Source organism: Girardinichthys multiradiatus, chromosome 6, assembly GCF_021462225.1.
Source record: "Girardinichthys multiradiatus isolate DD_20200921_A chromosome 6, DD_fGirMul_XY1, whole genome shotgun sequence".
Taxonomy (NCBI): domain Eukaryota; kingdom Metazoa; phylum Chordata; class Actinopteri; order Cyprinodontiformes; family Goodeidae; genus Girardinichthys; species Girardinichthys multiradiatus.
The window spans coordinates 28283152-28298671 of record NC_061799.1 but is presented as its reverse complement, the minus strand read 5'-3'; the positions used below and the strand labels follow the sequence as shown (position 1 = coordinate 28298671).

Genomic DNA, 15520 nt, shown 5'->3' with positions numbered 1-15520 from the left:
GCAAAGGTCAGCAGCTAAAGATAAACCACATAGAAAATAAGATGTGAGAAATAAAGAAATAAATTAGAGAAGGATCTATGCTGTTACAACTAACTCCTGCAGCTGTACTTTATGTTCTTGTTTTTATATTATTTATTTGCTGGTGATTTGTTTGCATATCTAATGCCAATGGAACAGACCATCACTATATAGATGTGAAACCAGTCTATAGTAGAATTTGATATGACCCGTGTTAATTTCGTACTCTTTAAAAGAAACACATAAACAAATATTTAATTTAAAAGGTTTTACTGGTTAAAATTGAGAAACAAAGATACCTTAATCAGTCATTTGAATAAAATGAGTTTAAACTTTGAACTTTTTTTCAAACTATAGAAATAAATAAATTTTGCTAAACTACCATTTGTTTTCCATTTACTATAATTTATAATCTGAAATAAAGTTTTTTCACCCTGACACGCTGTTACCTAATCCATCCATCCTTTTTTATACTCACCGAATTCATGCCCTTATTCAGGGCTGGAATCTATCTCCAGCGATTCAGAGGCAAGAAGGAGGGTACACCCCGGACATTTCTTACAAAATCTTGCTTGGAAAGTAGTCTTATAAATGACATTGTTCACAGTGCAGAGAGAGAAAGAAAGATAGAGAGGGGGAGTTTTGTTATCTGAACCAGAAGAAAGTTCCACAATTATATCTCTTTGACATGAACAAAAAAACATTGCAGGACTCAAAATAAGTAGTGAACCAAAAGCAGTCAAACCACTAACTGAAACACTGCTGGATGCATCTGTGGGCAAGTAAACTTTCAGGAAGCAGTTGAAAGTATGGCCTTTACAAAAAGGCTCTGCGCTGTACATCATGGGGAATATCACAGCACAACAATCCAGTCATACTTCTAACAAACAAACAAATAGAGAGAGTGGAAATATCAGGTAAAGGTTGACCTTTTTTGTTAACCTTAGAGGGAAAAGAATTGATGGGCCAAACATTTGGGTGCAGAAAATTAAGGCAGGCTTGTAGATACGTTTTCCATTTGGGAAAGGAAAGAGAAGCTGTTGCACAGAAATATGGGGGTCTTTTATAACTGTACCCTTAATTTAACATATACATGCTGCTGCCTAAGGCGGTTATTTCAGCTTTGAGCTAAAGTTAAGCTTGTGATTGATTTTTGAGAATATAATCTGTGACTTTATTTTTATCTAACTTTAATGTAATAATCTTTATCTTTGCTTCAATTCGTCTCTTCTGTTTCTTGTATGAGTCACCCAAAAGCTGCAGCATGGTTCCTTGAAGGCACGCTTTGGTAAGATTCCCAATCTGCATTGTCTACATTGCACTGTTTGTCATAAAGTCGTTAGCTGGGTTAGCACCTTCCAAAATGGTTACTGAAGTCAGCTGAGCTGATGCTCATGGATGTACTGGGAAACACCTAAAGCTTGTGCTGTAACTTTACCTAAACTCTAGAACAGCCTTTCATTATATCCTGATTACGTTGCAACACCTTCAAACCCTGACATTGTTAGGTGTTTTTTGTGTTTCGTTATTTTTTTTCTCTGTTTTGATTATTTTTATGGGTTTTGCATTTGTTTTTGTTTGTGTGTTTGTTTTGTGTATGTATGGAACATCAGTCCACGTCTCCTTTGGTTTAAACGTGTTTGACTTAAATTGTTTAAATTCAGCCACTGGCAACAGCTGCATGAATGGTACTCTGGGCAAGAACCTCCTTCAACCCCAAGCTTTTACACTTCTCTCTGTCTAAAGTGATCCTAATGCAAGGATTGCAAACGCTGTTTTTGTTTTTGTTTTCACAAATACAAACACATACCATAAATCTGACATTGTGTTTTAAATAATTCAGGTCCTCCTTCTTGCTTTCAGTAAAAATGTCCCTGTCTGGCAAAACTTATAAAAATGTAAAGCATAATATGGCTTAGGTGAGAAAATACTTAAAATCTAATTTTGCATGACAATTCAAATACAATTATTATTGACTTCTGATTAAAAGAATCTCTCTTCCATGTAGATCAATATAGTTTAAATGAGACTATTTTTAATATTTTATATTTTGAACTATGATCAAATGCAGTTCAGATCACTTAAATAACTGATAAAGCCCTTTATTGTAGCACCAAATCAAAGGCTGTAAATGAGGAAATAATGTTACCATCAAAGCTCTTTTGTCTTCCACAGTTTACTCTTGTTTTGAAATCGGAATGCTTATATTATTTAATATTTAATTAAATAACCATCTGGTCTGTCAACTATTGTCCTGGGAATACCAGCCCAATATGCCGTTAGTATTAGGACAATAGATGAAAGAGTGATTCGAGGACTGGCATTAATGAACAACAACTCTACACACATATGGAATAAATTCAGAACACTTCTCTTTAAAATATAATAATTTATTAACAGAAACAATTCAACTCCAAGTTAAACATATTTTACTCTTAACTAGGCTAGAACAATTCAACTAAAACTACCAAGCAAAATGAAGAAAGAAAACGAATGGACTATATACAAATGAGTGAACAAAAAACCCCATGAAAATGGTTGAAAACCATAACCAATGAAATGATGCAATATTACCATTCAGTGCTATGTGTGTTTGAGAACCAAGGTTTATCTTGAGGAATCTGGAAATGAAAATAAATTGGTTTTAGAACTTAGTTCTAAAACCAATTTGTTCTGAAATTAGTCTTAGAACTAATTAAGAACAATAATCGGCATGTCTTCAAACAACCAATCATAATACAAAATCAGAAGGGTGGATAAAACATTATTTTAATAAAATAATATTTCAAAGAATGATTTGCTGAATTAGAAATCAACCTTTTTGAATCATTGATTCTTAACATTGTTTAATTTGCCATCCTTATCTTAATGAAATAATAGTAAGGAAAATATTATTTGCTGACATGACTGTTGGGTTAATTGGTCTCTCTAAATTGCCCTTAGGTATAAATGGGTGTGTGCATTTGTCCTGTATGTCTCTGTGTTGCCCTGCACTGGATTGGCGACCTGTCCAGGGTATACCCTGCCTCTCGCCCATATACTGCTGGAGATAGGCACCAGCTCCCCCGTGACCCACTATGGAATAAGTGGTAGAGAAGATGAATGAATGAATGAATGAATTAATTAATTATTTAATTATTTGCTGGATCAGAAATCCGTAATATTTTAGACAATTTATCTTAATGTTTTAACTAGCCAACACATGGGGTAATGGCCCACCAAAATGGCAGGGAGGAACATCTATTGACTCTCATAAGATGTCAACCAGTCACATGTAAATATTTGACTTTACTGGTGCTAAGGAAAGTAACTTATTTACCAACACTTTTAAGGTCAAACATGTACATTTACCACTACTAATATACATATGAATCAGCGGTGATTGCTCTAAGACTGCAAGGGAAGTTCAACTTCCCCTAAAATTTAAAAAAATAAGTGATCAAATATATACTGTTGTGTGTACATGTCATTGACTAAATATGCGTTACAATGCGCTCAACTTTTGTTCAGAATCAGCTTCTTATCACTGGTAACGACGCAGCTTTCCTCTCACTCATTCCTGCAGCTTCACAGTGCTTTAAACAATGAGTTCAAAAAAATGCTGGGCTTTGTCCCGCCCATTGGACGCTCAGCGTCTCTGGGGGTCTTTGGGGCAGTGGGCTGACCTCGGCTGGCCCAGACGCTCAGCTTCTGCATAATGATTGGATGATCTGGCTGAATCCCTTTTTGATTGACAGCGAAATGAGCGAACCAGCTATCTTGAAATTGAGCTTCCCCTCCTTGAAAGACCAGCATCCGCCACTGATATGAATGTGCGCATGAACGCTGGTGGCAAATTGTGGCCCATCTGTGTTTAAAACTACACCATAAATAAAGTTAGTATCAACTTCAAAATCAAGCCGATCTAACCTGTAACCTCAGGGTCTGTGGACTGTTAGCACTCAAATGGTTTAGCTTTTAGCACCACAAACAAAACAAAACATCATGAATTAAATTCAGACTGTTTCATTCTAAATTGATTTTCTCTTCCCAAACACCACCGTTTATGTGATATGTTCTGAAGAATGATGGGAGGTCCAAAGGGTATGGGTGGCGAAGTTGGCCTGGTCTGGCCAACGTGGTGGGCATGAACAAAGAAACGTTGCAGCTACTCTTAGTAGTAGCTATGTGCGTAGTCCTGCTGCCCGGACTGGCATGTAGGAAGATGTGTGATACTGCGATTCCGGCTGTCTCCTCTTCAGCAGGGAGGAAGGAATCTGTGTCTCTTGACGTGATTAGAGACAGAGTCTCTTCTAGGAACTCTTTGGCTCAGATGCCTTTCTGCAGAAGGCCAGAAAGCGAAGTTTCAGCACATTTTGTCTTAAACCCTTTTTGCATAAATGCTGGATTTTTCAGACAGCAGATCATAGTTAGCTTTGGTTCCTCTTGATCGGCGGGTACTTGAACGTCAGATTGTTGTCAACTCAGTTGAAAAAATTAGTCCAGCTTGCCAGCAAGTTAGACATTCAGGTGTTTCCTCCCGACTGCCCCTCTGGGAGAGTCACATGGGTAGAAAACAAGGTAGAGCGGGCAAAGTGTTTTTGAAAGTGGCTGCATGGCAACATGGGGATTCCATGCTGTGAGAAGTACAGTAGGTTAGTGTTTCTCACCCCCCATCTGTTTGTGCACAGTTCACAGTCCATGTTTTATCCATGGTTTTAGATATGGCTGAGGGCACAACACACTGTACACAACACATGGTGTTGTTCAACACCCCATTGAATCAATATTTATGTATATATCAGACATAAGAATTTAACTTAATCCATGATGGTCAGCCAAACTGATTTATGCAACTATGCAAACCAAAGACAAAAAAGAAACAAAAGACAGCGTATGATGCTAAATATGTGACTGTACAAGAAAGTAAACAATAGTTGCAATAATTGCCTTCCACTCATTTAAATATACAACAGTTGTTGAAACCAATCTTTCAGCTATTCAGCAGGGCAAAACCACAAAGTATGGTTGAGGAATGAGACAGCAGTGAGCCTTTCCTGTGTGGTCTTTCAGCCTTCTCCCCTCCTGCTGCCTTCCTCTGGCTTTCTCCCCTCTTGCTGCCCCTTCTGCTGGGGTTAGCGGCCATAGTTGACCCTGGTTAAAATTCAACTTTCTCAACAATAACATGGTTAGCTTTTTCCTTAATTACCTGGTTGTGCAGAGAAAGGGCGTTCAAGTTGTAAATTTTGAAAAAAAAATCTTAAATAACCAAAATGAGAACAAGAGTCTGGTTCATGAGGGATCAACAGTAAATATAGCATTGAAATGATTGCTTTTACGTAATCAAACCTAGAAAAGTGAAGAGGAATAATTTAAACAGATAAACTGTAGTGACAGTGCTGTGTTGCCACGTTTTATGAAGAGCAATGAATGCAGTTGGGAGCTGAAGTGATCAGTTCCTGTTATGAAATAGATATTTCTCAGGCTCGTATTATATTCTTGTTTTACTAGTTCATCAGATTCTCTATACGTAATAGCATGTTTTCAGCAAAGAAGACTGAATGCTGAAATTACACCTAAAGAGGGTTCAAAAAAGTTTCAGTATAAGGGTGTGCACACTTATTCAACCATGTTATTGCAGTTTGATTTGGATTTTCCTTTTACATAGACTAGTTTATTTTTCAAGTGGCTAAGACAGAATATTAAAGGTGGAAGACATTCTGAAATGATTTATCATGGTCTCACATTTGACATTACAAAAAGCTTGCATTTTAACAGGGTTGTTTAGTCTTTCTATGCCCAATGTACATACAACACTGTGCAAAGATCCTAAATCATCTCTTGTTTATATTTGTGTTCAAAGGAGCCAGGCTTTCTCACAATCTTGTAAAGTGGTCAGAAGCAACATTTCAAGCCTTTCTAAGTTGTTTTAGTGTTTTTCCTTTGACTTTGGCTGCTTTTTTATTTATTTTTAGTCCTGTATCTAACCATTTTAAGAGAAATGTGTCTTTGTTTGTTAAGCCACTTGCCAATTGACATATCATTCAGGCAAACAAAGTCAACTAAAATCAATTCAGTCCGTAAACTTAGCAAAGACCCAATTTTAAAGTGAATCTTTTACATCAAGGCATCTTTCATAAGACACAATCTATTCAACTTTCTTAAGTTTAATCTATGAAAAAATAACAAACATAACAGCCTATTTCACACACATAAGCAGCATTTTATCAAAGTGATTCCAAGTGTTAATAGCTGAAAACTTTGCATACTATAGCAGATTCATGGATTTGCTGAATTTTTTTAAAACCTGATTTAAGACACTCATCTGTTGTAAATATATTTTAAGGCCTGAAATTTTCTCTGTTGCTCTCTATTTGACCACTTTCCTCATCCGTTAAAGAGACTGCACAATGTGTTTTCACAATCATGTGGAAGGACTGGACAATAAATGAGTGTAAAAAAGGTCAAAATCTGAAGAAAAAATTTATAATCCTGAATAACCAGAATTAAAATACTTTAAAACAATACAAGAATTTTCAGTTGCTTGAAAGCAAAACAAAGAAATTTTTTAGGTTAACTTAAACATTTTTACACCAAATATTATGTTATTGTTAAATCATCCAAAGTGTCATAACAGATCCTGTGCCTCCAGAAACGTGCCACATTTCCATACTATGTCCTCTAATACACTCCCATACAATTAAGGATGATGCCTTTTGTATGACGCACTTAGGTCATCTTTTTTGGCCTCATGAATCAGTCAAAAAATAAACCCACTAATAATTCATTATAACACAGGAAAGCTTTCCACTTGTCATTATTACAATCAAATTAGCTCAGGTTTAGAGAAAAGTTGTGTTGATTATTAACTTGCCTAGAATACATTGAAATTGTGAGTGCATCCATTGCAAAGCTAGAGATCTTGTGTAGCTGCTATGAAAGAATTTATAAATTAACAAAGACTTTTTAATGAGCTCATGACAAAGATTAGAAACCATAACTTAATGACTGCCTGTCTAGTAGAACCCTTAGTCTGTATTTTGCAATCTGGAGGTGTCGTGTGGTTTCTGCAACCTTGATGTAGCAATAAATGACATCATTGTGGATTAGGATAACTTCCTAAAACTGCAACAAGAACTAATCTGTTTGGCATCTTAGGCTGGCAAATAACCTCATATCATTCTGTATGTTGAGTCATTCATAGGCAGCTTTTTCAGAGGATCCACAGCACTACACCTTGGAGTGGACCGCAATAAAGTGGAGGGTTGTTGCAATATTGAGGCGATAAGTGACTGACGGGACCCCAAAAATGTTTTGAGTGGTGACGTACACTGAATTATTGGGATCTGACATCCTCCAATGTTTAGAGCAAGGTTGAAGGGATTGGGCCAGTAGAGCCCCAGGGCTCTGTGCAATGACATTTATTGAATCTTTATCAAAGTACTCGTACTCGTCGTCTTCCGCTTTATCCGGGACCGGGTTGCAGGGGCAGCAGACTCAGCAGAGACGCCCAGACGTCCCTCTCCACAGACACCTCCTCCAGTTCCTCCAGGGGGAGCCCAAGGCGTTCTCAGGCCAGCCGAGAGACATAGTCCCTCCAGCCTGTCCTGGGCCGTCCCCTGGGCCTCCTCCCGGTGGGACGTGCCTGGAACACCTCCCGAGGAAGTTGTCCAGGAGGCATCCGGTATAGATGCCAGAGCCACCTCAACTGGCTCCTCTCGATGTGGAGGAGCAGCGGCTCTACTCCGAGCCCCTCCCGGATGGCCGAGCTCCTCACCCTATCTCTAAGGGAGTGCCCGGCCACCCTACGGAAGAAACTCATTTCAGCCGCTTGTATCTCGTTCTTTTGGTCATGACCCAAAGTTCATGGCCATAGGTGAAGTTAGGAACGTAGACCGACCAGTAAATCGAGAGCGTCGCTTTTCAGCTTAGGTCTCTCTTCACCACAACGGACCGACACAGCGTCCCCATTACTGTGGCAGCTGCACCAATCCGTCTGTCGATCTCCTGCTCCATTCTTCCCCCACTTGTGAACAAGACCCCGAGATACTTAAACTCCTCCACTTGAACCAGGAACTCCCCTCCAACCTGAAGAGGACAAGCCACCCTTTTCCGGTCAAGAACCATGGCCTCGGACTTGGAGGAGCTGATCTTCATCCCAGCCGCTTCACACTCGGCTGGGAACCGCCCCAGCGCATACTGTAGGTATTGCAGCAGCATCGACAATAGATGCGGAGAACATGGTCCACTCAGACTCTATGTCTCCAACATCCCCCAGAATCTGGTCAAAGCTCTCCCTAGGTGAGAGTTGAATACATCCCTGGCCAAGGGCTCTGCCAGACATTCCCAGCAGACCCTCGCTATGCGTGACGGGTGACGGGTCAGACAAAGAGTGGTTCAAGAACCCGTCATGACGACTACTAAATCGAGGTCCCACCCTGGAGCCAGGCCTGGGGTCGGGACTCGTCGGAGAGCGCCTGGTGGCTGGGTTGCTCCTCGCGGGACCCAGCCGGGCCAAGCCCGAACAAGTGACGCGAGGCCATCCCCAGTGGGCCCACCACCTGCAGGGGGAACCGTGAGGGACCAGTGCAAAGAGGATTGGGCAGTGGACGGAGGTGGAGACCTCGGCGGCTTGATCCCTGAATTCTTAGGCTGGCTCTAGGTACGTGGAATGTCGCCTCGCTGGGGGGGAAGGAGCCCGAGCTTGTGCGGGAGGTTGAGAGATATCGACTAGAAATAGTCGGGCTCGCCTCCATGCACAGCTTGGGCTCTGGAACCCATCTCCTCGAGAGGGGCTGGACTCTCTTCTACTCTGGAGTGGCCCACGGGGAGAGGCGGCGGGCTTGGGTGGGTTTGCTTGTTGCCCCCCAGCTCAGCCGTCTCGTGTTGGGGTTTACCCCAGTGGATGAGAGGGTCGCATCCCTGCGCCTTCGGGTTGGGGAAAGGTCTCTGACTCTCATTTCGGCCTACGGGCCGAGTGGTAGTGCGGAGTACCCGGCCTTCTTGGCGTCCCTGTCGGGGGTGCTGGATAGTGCCCCTCCCGGGTATTCCATTATTCTGCTGAGGGACTTCAACGCCCACGTCGGAAACGACAGTGACACCTGGAGAGGCACGATCGGGAGGAATGGCCTCCCCGATCGGAATCCGAGTGTTGTTTTGTTATTGGACTTCTGTGCTAGTCACGGATTGTCCATAATGAACACAATGTTCAAACATAAGGGTGTCCATCAGTGCACTCGGCATCCGGACACACTAGGCAGGAGGTCAATGATTGACTTTGTTGTCGTATCATCAGACCTTCGGCCGCATGTTTTGGACACTTGGGTGAAGAGAGGGGCTGAGCTGTCCACTGATCACCACCTGGTGGTGAGTTGGATCCACTGGAGGAGGAGAAAGCCGGACAGACTTGGCAGGCCCAAGCGCATAGTGAGGGTCTGCTGGGAACATCTGGCGGAGCCCTTGGCCAGGGATGTATCAAATTATTTACAATAAGTACAGAACTAAAAAGAAATAGAACTGAAGTTAGGTATTTTTAGAGAACAATCACATTGTTTCTTCAATATTCGATTAAGCCATTATAATATAACCCTCTTGTGGAGGGGATAGTAGTTGGATGACACTGGCCATGCTAAATAAGACATGCGGCATTCTTATTACTTTAAATAACAAATATGGAACATCGTCTTTGACAAAATAGGTTATAGGGTTGCTCACATGTTGCTTACCATCTTAATCGATAGTACCTCAAAACAACGAATCATTCCGTAAACTGCTGATTCTACCAAGATGCACAACAGGCAGGCTGGCACAGGAAATCAGGTATGGATGGATGACTGGATGGTGCATATGGCCACAAACATAACTAACTTGTGCTACTACCTTTTTTTCAGTATTGCTCACTTAAAATAGTGTAAAGAGAGCTTTATTTATTTATTTAGCATAGCATTGTTTCAGCTTGAATCTTTTTGATGAACTTTTTCTTTTGCTTTTCTATTACACCCATTCCTAATTCTATGTAAAATATAGATTTTTCAGTATTTAAAAAGCGAATTCAAACTCTGCAAATTTGCCTCCCCAGTATCTCTCTAGGATTAACAAAGTATTCAGATTCTAATTATGAGCTGTAGCAGAAATCTTTCCTCCCCTTTAAACTGTGCGTGCATTTTTCTCCTCGACCACAGGGGGCGATCTCTCCCGGTCTGCGCTCGCGGAAGTTTTACAGGAACCTCTGACGTGTCAAATTAACGCCATTTTCCTGTAAAAGAGGAAACGCCTTAAGGGAAGAAAACAGCGAGTGAGTAGAAACAATTTAAAACCAAACTAAATGTATAGTCTTCTGTTATTTTCCGTAATATATTTCTGTAGGTTGTAGTTGTGCAGGCAGATATGTTTACAAGCTAAATGGTGTCTTATAACTGCGGTAAAGACAGATTCAGAAGCAGTTTAACGCACTGCTAAGAGAGCTAGTTCTCGATGATTCCGTCCTTAGCTTCCTTTTTTTTTTTTTTTTTTACCCCTCACATATTGTAAGCTAGGTTGTCATTAAAACAAACGAAGGGATGTCATAAGAAATAAAGTAAATTATTTAAAATCTTGTCTAGTTGCCTTGCAGCCTCTGGTATCATTGTACCGCAGCTTGCTGTGGTCGGCGTTTGTTTACGTAGATGGGCAAGTTTCAGCACCGCACCTGAAAAGTCAGCTGTAAGAGCTGCAACAGCCTCTATAGCTTTTTAGAAGCAGAATTAATGACCCATAAATGTACCCCCAGGTTTCACATAAGCCCTACGAAGCAAGTAATGTTGTGTTTGACATGTCATATGCTTAGCCTGCTTCCACGTTAATAAGAATAGCTTCCTTCATACCTATTGCATACATTTTCATTTTACCCCAAATTTGTAGTCGGATGACCTTTTTAAAGAGCAATAAAAGCGAAAGTAAAACATACACTACAACATTGAACAAATGTGCAAATTACGAGCAAAGTTGTGTGTGCCAAAACATGTTTAGTTTGGTGCCTCTTTGCCTGTGGGGATTATTTAGCACATTTTATGCGGTGCATATTTATTGATTAGGACAAATTTACCAAATACTGACATTTTTCTACAGAAGCCTCTCTGAAATATTTGTTTATATGCCTCATGAGGAAGTAGCATGATCATATAAAGATTATCATTTAGATGAAATAACATTAAAGTTATATCGTACTGTTTATATCACCGGAGATCTTAGTATTTAAGACATTATCTTTATCAGTTGTGCAGAGGGTTGCACAACTGATAAATGCAACTTAAAACATGAATAACTAAAGTGTTGTGTTGTATTTATTTCACATCTCTAATATTTTTGGAGATTTTATGCTAATATTTTTGGTATTTTACTTCTATTTTTTAACTTTTCTTTTTTTTTTTTTTTTTACAAAACAGTTGACTTAGAGATTTCTTTCTCTAACAAAATCATCAGTTGCTGATAGAATAATTTCAGTTTTGACTGTCTTGCCAATAAATCATTGAACAGACATGTGGATTTCTACAATTCTGCTGTACAGATCGGTGTACAGCAGTGAATGGGTACATAAACTCCAGATAAGATACGACTTCAGCCTTGACAGCATTCTAAAACACAAACCAAGATGGTGAAGGATTTGATTTCAATACATTTGCCTAGATTATCAAAGTTTTAGTTTTGAATTCAGGGTTTGTGGTGTTTAAGATCTGCTAACCACCACTCATGTTTGTTTTTTGTCAAGGGACTAAATGGAGCATTGATTTGTTTATTGATGCTCATTAATTGTTTTTGCTTATCCTCAGGTTCAGGGGAATTTATTACACCGTGTTCGTCCTGAAGTGGTTTTCCCATCAGCAGCAGCCATGGGGAATATGTTTGCAGGGCTGTTTAAAATGTTTGGGAAGAAGGAGATGAGGATTCTAATGGTGGGCTTGGATGCTGCAGGAAAGACAACTATTTTGTACAAGCTTAAACTTGGAGAGATTGTGACAACCATTCCAACAATAGGTGGGTCAAAGACTGTATTTAACACTCCGCTGGACAGAATGTTTTGTCTTGCTGCTACAAATTGTGGGTTAAATGTCATTGTTTGCTTTGTTCCTAAGGTTTCAATGTAGAGACAGTAGAGTATAAGAACATCAGTTTCACAGTATGGGATGTTGGTGGTCAAGACAAAATCCGACCATTGTGGCGTCACTATTTTCAGAACACACAAGGTAATTTTTTAATCAGTTTTATATTTTAATGTTAGACTAACATCTTTGTAAAAACGGCACATCATTCTCATCTGTCTTTGTTTTTTGCACTATTCCTAGGTCTGATTTTTGTCGTGGATAGCAATGACAGGGAGCGATGTGCTGAGGCTCGGGAAGAGCTCTTGAGGATGTTGGCAGAAGACGAACTGCGTGATGCTGTGCTTTTAGTGTTTGCTAACAAACAAGTAAATAACATCCTTAAAAATCATTTGGTGCCATTTTTCTTTTTTATTCTTTTTTTCAGATGGCAGCTTTTAAAATGTTTTTGTCACTCATTTGCTTGTAGGATCTCCCAAATGCCATGAATGCTGCCGAGTTGACCGACAAGCTGAACCTTCACTCCCTGCGTAACAGAAACTGGTACATCCAGGCAACCTGTGCCACTACTGGAGACGGTCTCTATGAAGGACTTGATTGGCTGTCTAATCAGCTCAAAAACCATTAATGGCTAGAGAGATTAAGAAAAATACTCTGTTCCACCCAATCCCTCATGTTTTCTCTTTTCACCTAAGTAAAACTGAGTCAACCCCATTCTGGAAACACAGGCCAGTGGTAGGGCTGTTCTAATCTTGTAAGGCTTTTGTCAGTACGCTTTCTTATTTTATGTAAATAATTTTGGTAATAGGGATATTATTGCACTCTTTGACTCTTCTTGGCTGTTGGGTGGCTTTTACTTTGAAAAAGAACGTGAGGGAAGAAATTTACTAAAACATTTTGGCCCCAGAAACAACACAATCAAATGACATCCTTAGTTATGTACTGTAAGGAGTGGTCATGGGGGGCAGGGGTGTTTAAATAAACAGAATTATACTGACCCACTACTTGAAGTTGCTGCAGCAACATGTAACAAATCCTGAATTTAAAATGTAGAACACTGGCATTAACTATTTGTACTGACATCGCTCTCATCTGTGAACACTCACCAGCCTTTTGTATAAAACTTTGAAAATTAAAATACTGCAGTGATCGCACACTATCTGTATAATTTTGTCAGGAGGGCACTGGATCAGTTTTGATTTTTCTATTCAAGAGTCTCAGGTTGATCATATGTAGCTTTTGGAATACTTGCTAATGGTCTTTTAGAGAAAGCATGTCACCTGGGTGTTTACATCATTACCCAGAGGTGAAACGATTTGCTAACGGAGTACTTATTCCCCTAACTCTATAATCATTTCTTTGTGAGTGTATTGTGTGAACTATATTGAGCTGTTTGGTGCCATAGTTTAAGGTTCTAAGCAGCTGATTGCATGCTTGATTTTGCTCAGTGTTGGGAAAATAGCATTTTGAAAGCAATACCAAAATCAGCTGCATGAAAGCGCAACCGTCTTTGATGTAAACAAATAGCCAAATATAGGCATTTAATGCTAATATCTTTCCAAGATTTATTTCAGAAAATTGTTGGTGTTATCTGTTGTTGGTGCATTATAATTTTTTGATTTATAATTGCCTAAATGTTCTAATATTGCTTTAAGTTTGTCAATGTTTTCCTAAAAAAAATTGTTGGGGGGCGGTTACACTGCAATTAAAGTGACAAGATACAAAATGATTGTGGAAGTGAGTTTTATTGCACTATGCATTCAGAACTTGTTAGACTGTCAATAACGTTTTTTATCTTACTTACAGGATTTTATAATAATAGTCTATTTAAAAGGGACAAATCATTCAGTGAATAAAGCTTCACTTTGGCTAAAAAAAAAGGTCGGTATTGGAAGTTTTAACAGCAAATAAAAGTTACTTGGCTCAAATTTTTTTTTTTATCCCATCATGGATTAAGGGCAAATAAAGGAAGACATACACTGCATGCAAAATATTTATGTGCCTTGAACTTTTTCACATTTTGTCACTTCAAAACCACATGTTTTAATGTAATTTATTGGGATTTTGTGATAGACCAATGCAAAGAACCAAATAATTTTAAAATGTATAAAAAAGTTCAGATTTTCTTTCAATTTTAGTCCAATATGACTTAACAGAACAGGGGATGTCAACTCCCCTAAATATAATCCAGTAAAACCAACTCACATTGTGCTGTTAGTAAACAATTTTGGTATAAATACAGCTGATCTGTGAAGGTCCCAAAGGTTTTTTAGAAACATTTTTGAGCTAAGGCATAATGGAGACAGGGACAACTTCAAACCGGCTGAGGCATGGGCATCCAACTAACCTGGGAGGCCAGGCAAGGAGGGCATTAAACAGAAAGCTTGGGTTGGGAATTAGTTGACAGAGCGTCTTCCAGCAGGACAATAATCCTAAACATACAACCAGAGCTATAATGCAATGGTTTAAACCAATGAATATTCTTGTTAGAATGGCCCAGACAGACAATGCACAAACCTAAATCTAATTGAGAATCTGGCACAATCCTTGAAAATTACTTGGTTGACAGACACAACAGACTGTCTAATCTCATTTTGAGCCTTTTTGCAATTAAGAGTGGCCAAACGTTTGAGTCTCTTCATGTCCAAAGCTCGTAGACATGCCACTAAAGACTGGCTTGGGTAACTCCTGGAAATATGATTCTGCGAAGTTAGTAGGTCTGAATACAAATGCAATCATTTTCAGGTGGATATTTTTGCAAGGCACTGCAACAGATTCACTAAGAAACATTGAATTGAGGTAATTTCAATCTTATATTTTCATTATGTTTTGAACAGTTCTGAATGCTTCAAGAAGAAATGTGATAAAAAACCCTCCGAATTGTCAAATGACCCAAGAAGAAATACGGTTCCGTTAAGTGATGACCCACCCACTGTTAGGTTAAAGCAGTTAACGTGAAGAGCATATCCTGCTTTAGTGTGTGTAAGGGTGGCAGTCTAGAACAGCATTCTTGCAGGTTGATTAGGCTGCCATGGTTAATGCAGCCAAGCCTATAAAACATGGTGGGAGAGTGTGGTAGTGGTGGAAGGCGAAGTAGTTTGAGCCTCAAGTCCCTCATAGGGTGGCTTTGTCTGGCCTCTGATCCTGCTGCTTCATTAGCTTGGTTTGTGTGTGGCAGCATTACGGTACTCTGTCATAAAATAGACCAGCCTGGTATTTGGCACTCTTCTTAATGAACATCTTGCTCTTTTGTGTGTTTGTGCGTGTACCCCCCAGGTACCAGCATGCAGAATCTCCTTTCTGATCCATTCAAGCCAAATGCAAACACTACATTCTAGTAGGTGAAGAGCATTCAAGAAGTATCATGCTGCATCCAGAAGTATCAGTCTGAGCCATTTCAACTAAACGAAATTAGTTTGATTATATCCTGCTTTATTTGAGAAATA

General features: G+C 39.6%; 1 protein-coding gene across 1 annotated transcript; it reads left to right on the top strand.

Annotated features, from left to right (window-relative positions):
• Nucleotides 1-1287: 1287 nt before the first annotated feature.
• On the top strand, nt 1288-13803 carry arf1 (ADP-ribosylation factor 1). The gene is made up of 6 exons (XM_047369418.1): nt 1288-1306; nt 10179-10291; nt 11805-12009; nt 12108-12218; nt 12318-12442; nt 12544-13803. Exons 3-6 carry the CDS (start codon nt 11865-11867, stop codon nt 12700-12702), a joined length of 540 nt encoding a protein of 179 aa, XP_047225374.1. The 5' UTR covers nt 1288-1306; nt 10179-10291; nt 11805-11864; the 3' UTR covers nt 12703-13803.
• Nucleotides 13804-15520: the final 1717 nt, after the last annotated feature.